Here is a 12,581-nt window from a genome sequence, read left to right on the forward strand (position 1 = left end):
AAAAAAAAAGTAAAAATAAAAGAATTTTTTAAAATATTTTAATGGAGGGGACTGGAGAGACAGCTTTGCTGCTAAGGTAGTAAGAGCCTATACTTTGCTTGCAGAGGACCCAGAATCAGTTTCTTAGCACCTGTGGTAGGTGGCTCACAACTATCTGTAACTCCAGTTCCAGGGGATCTGATACCCTCTTCTGGCCTCCACAGGCACTGCAATTACATGTACAAACCCTGACTCAGACATATAATTTAAAAATTCAAATTTAAAAATAGTAGTAGAATAAAATCTTTCTTTAGGTAAGTAAATGCAAAGGCAGGTATAGTGTCCCAAGCAGGAGGCAGAAATAGAATGAGATTGGGCCTGTTGTGGGCTTTTGAAACCTATCCCACTCCCAGGAACACACCTCCCCCACCAAGGCCACACCTCTAACCCTTCCTAAACATTTTACCAACTGGAAACAAGACATTCCAGTTCAGCCTGTCACAGCTTTGAGGTAGATGAGGCTCATACTGTTAGAGGATTGAATGTGAGGTGATGGAGAGACAAGGCCGGCAAAGGCAAGAGGGAGCCCCCGCTAAATGCCTGATGACGCCTGGGTGTTTGGTAATCCTACAAAGGCAATTGAAGGCTCACAATAAATAGATAGGAGCTTAAGTATAGCATATATGTATATGTAACTTGTGAAGAGAATGGCCTCTGTTTGTGATTAGAGTGGGCAGAAAGGAGATGCTAGGTGAGGAAGTTTCATATTCTAAATTGAGGGACCCTTGCTTCGAGGCAGTGTCTTCTAGACACAACAGGGAAGTTGTACCCTTGAAATCTCAACAAGACTTGAGTAAAGACAACATTAGAGTGCCAAGGCCACACCCCTAGTTGGAGAACTATAGGCTGTCAGTAGAAGATGTGTAGTTACTAAAAACTAAATACAAAAATAACCTTATAAACAAAGGGGAGGGTGAGTTCTATTTGTGTTTGAGTGTACAACAGTGACTTCCTATTCAAAATTAAGCAGACACTAAAAGAGATGTAGAGGTTAATTAGATCCCATAGAAATATCCCTCGGAATTCTGATTTGTGTGTTAGATCAGCTCTTTGTAAATTAAATGCCTCTTATCTTACAAGCTAACAGTATTAACCTAGCAAAAATTACAAAGTTATTTAGCCAGGCTTTGTGGTTTACACATGTAATCCCAGTGTTTAAGAGTCTGAGGCTGGTTGATCACTGCAAGTTTGAGGCCAGCTTGGACTACCAAGGGAAACTTTGTCCCAAAAACAAAAACAAAAAACAAACAAACAAACAAAAAGAAACAGTTTTAGGAGACAGAAAGATGGCTCGACAGTTAAGGGCACCACTGCTCTTGCCAAGGACCTATGTTTGGTTCCAAACATTAGTATGGTGGTTCACAGCCATCTGTAACTCCGTGTCCTCTTATGGCCTCAGGCACACGTGTGGTGCACATGCATACATGCAAACAAAACATGGGTACACATAAAATAAATAAATCTTAATTTTTTACATTTATTTAAGTAAAACAAAAGGCCTTTGCACTGGTGCTACTGAATATATGTCTGCATGAATTTCTAGCTCATAGGAGTCAAGTTTAGTTCCAATAAAGAAGTTTATGGAACCTGCTCCCTTCACTTGAAGATCACCAGACTTGAGTAGCATTATCTACCCATGTCCCAACACAACTTCCATGAAAATCATTGTCTTTCATTCTGGACACCCAACCTTTCTGCATCTTCTCTTCTTCCTGTGGAGAGCTGAGACATTTTCAGTATGCTTGGATGTCAAAGTTCCCTTCTTGTCTAAACCTTAACACTTCAAGAGTTTGCTTCATGGTCCCTAATATTTGGAATGGAGTGATAAGATTGGATAAGAAATGAGAATCTTAACTAATCCATGAATACATTCGTTAAGAAGTTTTCACTGAGACATTCATACTAGGTCTTGGGCCTATGTATTATGTATAATTATATAAATGCTAAAATATATACAATAAAATCAGCCACAATTAAACACACATAAAGGATAATAAAATCCTGAGTTTCATTGGGAAGTAACTTGTCAGATTTAATGTTATGCAAGCATCAAGTTAACAATAATACGTAATTTAGGTAAATATATTATATAAATATATTCATATTTGTGTTTCTAATTCAGTATTTGCTAGAATAATCGGTTTAGAATTAATCAAAATATTGATAATGATTGCCTCAACTAGAGGTATTCCAAACAAAAGTCCATTGACCTCATTTAAAGCAATATCAACACATAAACTGTTGTAAAGTCTGTATCATTGGGTTCTACTGACCAAACGGTCAGTCCATAGCCTGTGCTACAGGAGGATTAAAGGCCATCTACTATGGCTTGCTCACTTACGTCTTCAAAAGCTCTTTGTATTCAAGCATTTTAAAGTGAAATTTAAAACTGATAGCATACTGGTTAAAATTCTTTATACAACAGCTGGCTTCATGAGATAGCCCTTGCTGCTGCACACTCTAGCACTTCCGGTGATCAAATGGCATTTAGCTGTCAACTGTCTGTCAACCCTGACCTGCTGCCCATCTGTGCCTTGGGTGGTTTTAATTGTAGACACTAATAAGGATTGCTGGTGGGATGGATGAGTGCACAGTTTTATGTTTTGTTGTTGTTGTTAAAAAGAGGTTTTAAAAGATGAGTGCATGTGCATGCAAACACATATCAGAGAGAAAAGGTAAAGAGGTCTCAGTGTCTGGATACATGGTGTAGAGGAGAAACTTCAGGGTTTGTTCCAGGTGTTTAGAGGAGAGAGGGCCTCTGGGGAGAATTCTTGCAGAGCTGGGCATGCTTTCCCGCCACGGTCCTGCTTGCTAGTCCTTGTCACGTGTGGCTCAGAAGATGTGATGACTATAAACCCAGGACTGACCTTTTCATTTTCTAATTAAAATTATAAAAAGTCAGGTGTAGCTGGTGGCTGCCAAAGTGTAGACTACATTTTAGAAAGAGAAATAAAACTGGAATAAGTATCAGAGCCAGTAAGTTGGCGATAAATGTTTGTGTTCCTGAAAGTTCTGCATCTTGAGTGACAAGCAGTAGTACCAGAGAGATGTGTATATGGCGTAATAAGGTGGTTTCTGTAACAAACATTTGTAATCGTTCTAGCAAAAAGGTAGGCAAATTTAGCTTCAAAGCTCCAGGTCCTCACCAAAGCTCCTCCTCTAAGTTCCAAGGCTTTTGAAAGGCAGGTGCTTGCTCCCACCTTGTCAGTTTCCCTGGCTCTTTGATGATTTCCACATCAGTTCTCCAGAGGAAAGATTGTAGGCAGCAGCACAGCCCTCCCTTTGGAATAGAAAACTGGTGTTTTCCTGTACTCGTTAGCAGCACCATTATCTGCAGCTTGGGGTTTACTGCCTCTGAGGGAGGCTGCAGTTGTGCTAATTCTCCTGTGAGTTTCTCTTCTGCTCCCCCAGGGGGTCCTCAGAAAGATGACACCTTTCCTTTGTGTCATAGAAGGCAAATTGTCAGATCAGTGAGGTGATAGCAATCAGGGATAGAGACAATGTGCACTTACACAGGAATTAACTGACTTTTCGCAGCTAGAAAACGCAGAAGCATTAAGTGGGCTCCTGTTGTGTACATGTAGATGTGTACTATCCATTCCCTAAAACCATATGTCTACATGAGGGTGCACTCACCACAGTGAACTTTGCTGTTTACAAGTAACCCTAACTTGAGAAACTAGAGCTTGTCTCTCTATAGTAGGAAGCATGCTCTACATACGCATAGACAAACTTGGTTGCATTGTTTCCTTTAGGAGTTCAGCAGTATATGGTTCAGTGGGATCACATTCCAGTCTCCTAATATCTGTTCTCCGTGTCTCCTAGAAGACTGTAACTACAGCTTCTATGATTACCACAAAGACACTACCTCTCGTCTTGAAAGCAGCAACTGCGACCATGCCTGCCTCTGTTGTGGGCCAGAGACCTACCATTGCTATGGTGACCGCCATCAACAGCCAGAAGGCTGTGCTCAGCACTGATGTGCAGAACACACCAGTCAACCTCCAGACGTCTAGTAAGGTCACTGGGCCTGGGGCAGAGGCTGTCCAAATTGTGGCAAAAAACACAGTCACTCTGGTAAGCCAGCAGCTGCTACTCATATGCTACTCATATGTTCACATGAGAGGGCTCAGGCTGTACATTGTAGAGGGTATCCATTTGGGGCTCCTGCTGGGTTCTGAGCGCCTATCATTCCTAGCAAAGCAAACTCCCCTGTAGGCCTGTTGCGCGCACGCACACACACACACACACACACACACACACACACACACACACACCGAGATCTGAGTGCTAAAATCCCCTGTGCTATATTCTGCTTTGAAGAAAACCCTCTGCTACAATCGTCCAGTTCATTATTCCTCTAAATTGAATAAAGCCAGGAAGTACTTAGAGTTGGTTGGGACACACTTTAAAAATACTCAGGAAACTTGGAGGTTAATGTGCTAAAGGCTGAGTCCTTTCAGAGGGAGGATCACCTGAAGGAAATACTTGAACAAGACTGACTGTCCATATTTCTAGGATCAAGCCATTTAGGCACTGTTGTTCCTGGAAGTTTATGAGACCCAGGTCCAAATTGTGATTCTCAGTTATCTTCTTCAAATGACAGAGCTCTTGGTGGCTTTTTTGGATAAAGATCAATAATGAGGAAAAGTAGCAACAAAGTGAAGGTTTGTCAGAGTCCTTAGAGACACAGCCCTATCCCTCAACCAGGCACAGGAGTCACAGGTTCTCTGTAGACTGGGTGTGGTAGCACACACCTTTAATCCAGCCCTCAGAAGGCAGAGGCAGGTAGATCTCTGTGAATTTGAAGCCAGCTTGGTCTACAGAGTGAGTTCCAGGACAGCCAAGGCTACACAGAGAAACCATGTTTCAAAAAGCCAGAAAAAAAGAAAAAAGAAAAAAAAAGTTCTCTGTAGGAAGAAAGCTGCTCTCTGTTGAGTAAAGCTTGTATCTTTGAGGGAGGGAAAGTCCATGTGGACAGACAGTAAATTTGATTTTACTTTAGATGTAGTTTTGACTCTTAAAATATAAATGTAAGAGTTCGTGAGTATCAGAAAACATTCCAAGATTACTGCGTCTGCTTGCTTCTGTACATGAGGAGACAGGAGTGCCTTTGATCACTTTATGGGACAGAGTGTGTAGGTGGGAAAGGAAATAGTTTCTGAAGCAGTGTTCACATAGTGAACTGCATGAAAGAGCTGGTGGGAATGCTGTGTCATGTGGAAGGCAGATGCCATGTTCTTTGTGTGTCTGCCTCTGACACTGACTAGTGAATGCCCTCAGGTGTATTTATGTTTCCCTGTTTCTTAGCAGGTTCAAGCAACACCTCCTCAGCCCATCAAAGTACCACAGTTTATCCCTCCTCCTAGACTCACTCCACGTCCAAACTTTCTTCCACAGGTGAGTAAGGCAGTGAGAGCTGCATTTGTGGGAAGTGTCCTGAGATCCTCAGGGGCTTGCCCTTACAGTGAAGGTAAGGCAGAACTGCCTGATGGAAAGCAACCAAGATAATACTGGTGGAAGCATCATAGCGCCACCACCTTGGTTGGGAGAAATACAGCCATATTTAGCAAAGGGAAACTTTGCTAAAAAGACTAGAGGGAGAATCAACAGCCCGATGAGCCATTGTGAAACCTGGCTTACAGAAGTTGAAGTAGGAGTCTGCCTCAGGCTTTTCTACCCAGTCCCAAGGAGGGCTGCATCCCCTAACCCCTGACTGTTCTCCCAGCAACTAGACTAACCCTGCTTGACTCCAGGCAGTTCGTCCAGTAGAAAGACCAAGACTTATTCTCTGAGGGTATAGCTTTCAGACACAGAGAGAAAGGAGTCTGTCTGTGAGGGTCATACAGTGCTAGCATGAGAGAAGTTCTATCTGTTATTTATCAGATAGATCTTTATAAGTACTGTTGGTAGCAAATGCTGTACTAAGCTATTGTATCCTGGATGTGCTTATTTTCAAGATACAGCCATAGCAGCATCCCAGTTGCCTATAGGGAATTAGTGTCCATAAGGGAAATACGGTAGATTGAACATGTGGAAAGGACACAGACCATTCTGGACTGATAAAGTACATTCAAGGTTTCCTTGAAAAGTCTAACATTCAATGTGAGACCTAAAACCCCAGAGACGTCTGTCTGATGTATTTTGAAGAAGGAATTTTTAAAATGTCCCCTGCTGAAAGTACAGTGTAGGCTTTCATGACTGGAGTGGAAACACACATGTATGTTCAAAAACCCAAGGAGATTTGGTGTGGTGTGGCTGTGCAGAGACCATGAGGCCACCCGGATTAGACTTACAAAGAGACTGTAAAGGTGCCCTGGAGAAGAGCCTGTGGATCCTCACCACTGTGCAGAGATGTGGGTTGAGTCCTAGCAGCAGGGGTTCTGTGGAAGCAGTCACAGACAAGTACTTAACATGATCATACTTAATGTTCTAGAGGGTTCCTCTTTCTGCTGGTAGACAACAGGTTGGAAGTACTTAAGCCTGTGGACAGGAAGCACAGTCAGGACATTAAAAATGGTATAAACTGATGTTTAGAGAATCCTGCTGTAGTCCTGGGCACTGTATATGGACTGTCTATTTTCATTCTCACAACAGCTGTGTGAAAGGTTTTCAGTAAAGAGTCAAAGGTTAGTTCAAGTGAAATCAGTGTGGTAGATTTCATGAAGCTTTTGTGTTTTAGAAAATTATATCTATAAGTGTTGATAACAATGTTTAATGTAGTTCTTGTATCAGTAGCAACCACCACAGGATCATTATAAGTTAACCTAAACATTCAGACTTAGAAGACTGTCATGGGCCACATGGCACCAGTCTACTTGGAAACGCTGGAAGACTTGCTATCTCTGGTAATACAGAATTATTTTCTCTCTCTCATAGGTTCGACCCAAGCCTGTGGCCCAGAATAACATTCCTATCGCTCCAGCGCCTCCTCCCATGCTTGCAGCTCCTCAGCTTATCCAGAGGCCTGTCATGTTGACCAAGTTTACACCCACAACCCTCCCCACATCCCAGAATTCCATCCACCCTGTCCGTGTTGTCAATGGACAAACCGCAACCATAGCCAAAACGTTCCCCATGGCCCAGCTCACCAGCATTGTCATAGCTACTCCAGGGACCAGACTCGCTGGACCTCAGACTGTACAGCTTAGCAAACCAAGCCTGGAAAAACAGGTATGGGCAGAGTGTGTGTGTACCTGCTGTGGCAATAGCCTCACCCTTGAAACAGCGGTTGCTGGACGATTTCTAAATACTCTTTGTCAAGCGTTCTTCATCTCAGCACCAAATTAACATTCTATTGATTTATTGTATGATAATTCACTCACATTTAAAAGAGCTTTTCTCCTGAAGGAAATTGAATTGTTTTCCCAAGGTAGCTGACTTCAGAGTCTTATGTAGATGTGCTCCCCCTGCTGGCTTTGATGCAGAAATTCACAGACAGGCCCCCTTGCCTCAAGGAGGAAGCACCCCATACTGAAAAGAAAACACCATGTTAGCTTCACCCACTAAGAGTCAAGTGAGGATCCAACTGGGAGAGTCAGTCAGGAGCAGTAAACAAAGCAGAGAAGGGATTTCATTTCAGAGACGTTCTTGATCATCACAGATAATGTAGAACCAAACAAATTGTAACTTTCTAGACTACATGTAGCAGACATTTTAGTTCAAACACTGAAGCCCTATATTTATATTTTCTAAAGTCAGATTTTTATCATAAGTTAGTAAAGTTAGTAAGACTAGAGTAAAACTAGTAACCTCCAAAGAAACTTGAAGGCACAAGAGCAGCCTTAGGGAGAAGGGATCTCTAGCTGTCACTGTGTTCTGGCTAGAGAAAGGATAGTGAGAGACTGAAGTTCTTCAGAGAAAATCAGCTTTCAAGAAATTACTTTAGCTAGCCATTGGCCTGCTGGGCCAGTCTATAATCCCACACCCAGGAGGCTAAGACTGGAAGATGGCTGCCACCTGAAGCCAGTCTGGGCTGCAGGTCAGGACCGCCCTCCTAGGTGTAGAGTGCCGGGCTCCTTGATGGGGCTTTACAGTCCCATTTCCCATTGCTAAACCTCACTTGGCTTTATAAAGAAAAAGCTTAGAGTGAGTTCCAGGACAGCCAGGACTACACAGAGAAACCCTGTCTTGAAAAACCAAAAAAAAAAAAAAAAAAAAAAAAAAAAAAAGCTTTTTTTCATTTCCATCTTAATTTTCCATTTCCTTTTCTGATAATATAGATATGATGTATAGATAATACATGTGACTTAAGAATACAGATATCACAGAAATACAAATCGTAGAAGATTCTCTCCCCCTAACTTAATTGTTTTCCAAAATACTTTACAAAAACATTTTCTAGTAGTTAGTTATTACGAACATTTTTAATTATGTTCTTGTCTCAAAACGTTGGTGTCCTGGTCTGTTCCTAGTCACTCAGACTTGGTCTCTCATCATGAGAAAATAGTCTCTGGTGAGTCTCAGTCTTCTGCCTTAGTGGGTGGTTAACCCTGATTCAGAGAGGCTGGCCCCTGGTGGGGGTGTCACAGGCTGCCTTGGCCTTTTTGAACAGAAGAACCTTACCCACACACACTCCCAGGCAGCAGAGTTGAGTTGTAAAACTTTGTGCTCAGGAAACACACATGAGTTTATCACCATTCCTGTAGAGCCTGCCCAAACACCAGGAAGTGCTTTGAGGACTATTCTGAAACAAACTGCTAACATTAACTAAACCATAAGTTTTTAGACTGTGTGCCAGTTGGGCCTTGGTGTTTAAATATGGAACGTCGTGTGCTCAAGTACAGGGGCATAAGGGACAAGTCCTTGAAGCTGTGCTGAGTCTCAGTCATGCTGTGGGGCCTCTGTGCACCTCAGAAGGTGGCTGGAACTCACTCTGTAGACCAGGCTGGCCTCGAACACAGAAATCCGCCTGCCTCTGCCTCCCAAGTGCTAGGATTAAAGGCGTGCGCCACCACTGCCCTGCCACTTTCCATATTTAAAGAGAAGGGTCTCACTTCTCTTTTACCTTTTGTTGGGTACAGAAAAAGCTTTTCCCAGGCAGTGGTGGCACACACCTTTAATCCCAGCACTCAGGAGTCAGAGGCAGGTAGATCTCTGAGTTAAAGGCCAACCTGGTCTACAAAGCTAGTTCTAGGACACCCAAGACTATATAAAGAAACCCTGTCTTAAAAAAACAAAAGGGGCTGGAGAGAATGGCCCAGTGGTTAAGAGTACTGACTGTTATTCCAGAGGTCCTGAGTTCAATTCCCAGCAAACACATGGTGGCTGTCAACCATCTACAATGGGATCTGATGCCCTCTTCTGCATGAAGACAGTGACAGTATGCTCACATACGTTTAAAAAACATTTTGTTTTCATTTTACTTTTTCCATTTTTTTTCTGATTATACAAACAACATGTATGATTTTAAAAATGCAAACATCACAGAAATATAAATTATAGAGGATGCTATCCCTACAACCTATGCATTTTCTGTTATATTAATTTTACCACCAGTAGTTAATTAGTATTAAACTTTTCTATTTCATACCTCCAGATATTTTCTGTTAACATGCTAACTGAATTTTAAAACAGCAAAAGCAAACTGTGTTTTAGCATAATCTTTTCTAGGTCGTGGGTGTCTTTTCATGTCTCGAACTTTTCATGTTAATGACATCTTATGGTTTGATTTTATTAGCACTGAAGTTCTAAGTTGAAGACCTTCTTGCTAGTCGTGTGTCTTTTCTCTTTGCTAGAAGGAATCCAGTCATTGCAGGTTTAGTTGGCAGGCCATCTAGCATAGTAGTCATACAGATTAACACAGTTAGCAGGGACTCTCTCTAGACTAGACTCTCCTCTCAAAGTTCCTGACTTCAGAGTTCCTGCTAACTTTCTCATAGGTGGGCTAGCATAAGGAAACAAGTAGAGGCCTGTTCACAGGATTACTAAGCCTGTGTATACGATGTTCTCAAGACTGGATAGACTTCTTCAAAGGTTATGACCTTATTATTCACTTACTGAAGATATGTCAGTAAGCTCTAGGGATGTAGCTCAGTGATGGAGCTCTGGCCCAGCATGTACAAGGACCTGGGCTTCATCTCTTACACCACCAAAAAAAGAAAAAAGGTGCCAGCTACTTTGTGACTCGTGGCATTTGTATATAAAGATAAGAAAAAAAAAATCAAAGCCTGTACCATACAGAGCTTAGTCTCTGCATTTGGATCAGGCATTGAGGCTTTGCTTCAGGGAAGGAAGCATAGCAGACAATGTTGATTCATGGCCTCTCTTCCTTAGACATAGAAAAGAAGGCAGTAAAGTTAAAAACCTATAATGGCCTCACATCTGCCCCTGGAGTCTTCTTATCCACCCTCACCAAGAGATCTGCAGATGTGTCCTTCATTGAAGCCACATTACACTGTGGGTAAGAGAAAAGAGGAGCTCATAGACCTTGAAGGCTAGAGAACCAGGAACACTGTAAAAACACCATGAGCTGTTGTTACAGACCACCACAGTTACACAAGTCCTACAATAAGGCCAGGTCCACAAGCTGCCCTCCCCAGTACATTTAGAGTCATGTGTACACTGTGCTGCAGTCTTGACCTACAGTAACACCACTGTGTCCATAAATGCACACATCTCAGTTTTAAAACCTTCAGCAAATGGTAATAATATTGCAGTAAGTTGAGGGTCTTGCTCTAATGTTGGTGGCTGTTGACTGATCAGACTGGCAGCTATTAAGTAGGGTAACAATGGCAGTTTGTTAAGGTGACAGAAATATGCTTTGAGTCACACTCCTTTCATGAGGGATTTCTCTGTCCCTCATTTTTCATGACAGGGCTTCTTTCAAAAACCAGAATGAATCTCCAATATTCTTTAGAGAAGATTTAATCTCAAGAAAACATTTATATTTCCCATCATTGGAAGCAGCCCATCCTCTGTTAGTGTAGTCACAACATGAGTGTGATGCCAACACAGCTCCATGCCCCATTTCTGACTTCAGTATCTACTGCCTCTTCCACCTCTGTTGCTTGTGCTGTAGTTTTAAACCCCTCAAAATTCTCTGTGAAGACTTTCTGTTAATGTTTGAGACTTTATATATGTCTTGAATTTGGGCATCTAGAATATTGACTCTTTTCCAGAAGGTTTCAGTTTGTGGCTACTATTGCTTTACTTAAAATATATTTCTCAAATAATAAGATTTGAAAGCCATATTATTCCTTGACCCATTGGCTGTGGAATGGCATTGTGTTAATAGTCGTGAAAACATGATCAGCATATTTGTACAGCTCCATCAGAGCTCTTGGGTGACCAGGTGTACTGACGGTGACACTAATGTTTTGAAAGGGATCTGAGCTGTAAGACCTAGAGTGGACTTACAGTGATAAACCGAGTTGTAACAGATGTGCAGCTGTCCATGCTGTGCACAGGCAGGTGTGCCTCACATGCAGAGCACGGGCAGGTGTGCCTCATGCAGAGCACAGGCAGGTGTGCCTCACGTACAGAGCACAAGCAGGTGTGCCTCACGTACAGAGCACAAGCAGGTGTGCTTCACGTGCAGAGCACAGGCAGGTGTGCCTCAGGTACAGAGCACAAGCAGGTGTGCCTCACGTGCAGAGCATGGGCAGGCGTGCCTCACATGCAGAGCACGGGCAGGTGTGCCTCACATGCAGAGCACGGGCAGGTGTGCCTCATGCAGAGCACAGGCAGGTGTGCCTCAGGTACAGAGCACAAGCAGGTGTGCTTCACGTGCAGAGCACAGGCAGGTGTGCCTCACGTACAGAGCACAAGCAGGTGTGCCTCACGTGCAGAGAATGGGCAGGTGTGCCTCACATGCAGAGCACGGGCAGGTGTGCCTCACATGCAGAGCACGGGCAGGTGTGCCTCATGCAGAGCACAGGCAGGTGTGCCTCATGTACAGAGCACGGGCAGGTGTGCCTCATGCAGAGCACGGGCAGGTGTGCCTCACGTACAGAGCACGGGCAGGTGTGCCTCATGCAGAGCACGGGCAGGTGTGCCTCACGTACAGAGCACGGGCAGGTGTGCCTCACATGCAGAGCACGGGCAGGTGTGCCTCACATACAGAGCACGGGCAAGTGTGCCTCATGCAGAGCACGGGCAGGTGTGCCTCATGTACAGAGCATGGGCAGGTGTGCCTCACGTACAGAGCATGGGCAGGTGTGCCTCATGTGCAGAGCACGGGCAGGTGTGCCTCACGTACAGAGCACGGGCAGGTGTGCCTCACGTACAGAGCAGGGGCAGGTGTGCCTCACGTACAGAGCACGGGCAGGTGTGCCTCACGTACAGAGCACGGGCAGGTGTGCCTCATGTGCAGAGCACGGGCAGGTGTGCCTCATGCAGAGCACAGGCAAAGGAGAGTTAGTGTGGTTCTCAGGGACCCCAGGATTTTTAGAATGAGCACTGGCTTCAACTAAAGTCACAGCTGCATCAGTCCTTACAGGAGAGGCAGCCTGTCCTCTGAAGCTTTGAACCCATGCACTGACTTCTCTTGATCTGTGAAAGCCCTCGATGGCATCTTCTTCCAACAGAAAGCTGTTTCTTCT

The 12,581-nt window shown here is 43.7% G+C and overlaps 1 protein-coding gene across 25 annotated transcripts in view; it reads left to right on the forward strand.

The window, feature by feature from the left end:
- The window catches only part of Phf21a (PHD finger protein 21A), a 174,608-nt gene that overhangs the window by 133,229 nt on the left and 28,798 nt on the right, over window positions 1–12,581 (forward strand). For 17 of the 25 annotated variants that reach the window (XM_076929284.1, XM_076929276.1, XM_076929269.1 and 14 more), the window contains 3 exons: window positions 3,865–4,116; window positions 5,350–5,439; window positions 6,919–7,212. In XM_076929284.1, coding sequence (XP_076785399.1) covers window positions 3,865–4,116; window positions 5,350–5,439; window positions 6,919–7,212 — 636 coding nt within the window. The remainder of the gene's footprint in view (window positions 1–3,864; window positions 4,117–5,349; window positions 5,440–6,918; window positions 7,213–12,581) is intronic. The other 8 variants (XM_076929281.1, XM_034496761.2, XM_034496757.2 and 5 more) reach the window with 3 other exon arrangements.

This window comes from Arvicanthis niloticus, chromosome 2 (genome assembly GCF_011762505.2).
Source record: "Arvicanthis niloticus isolate mArvNil1 chromosome 2, mArvNil1.pat.X, whole genome shotgun sequence".
NCBI lineage: Eukaryota > Metazoa > Chordata > Mammalia > Rodentia > Muridae > Arvicanthis > Arvicanthis niloticus.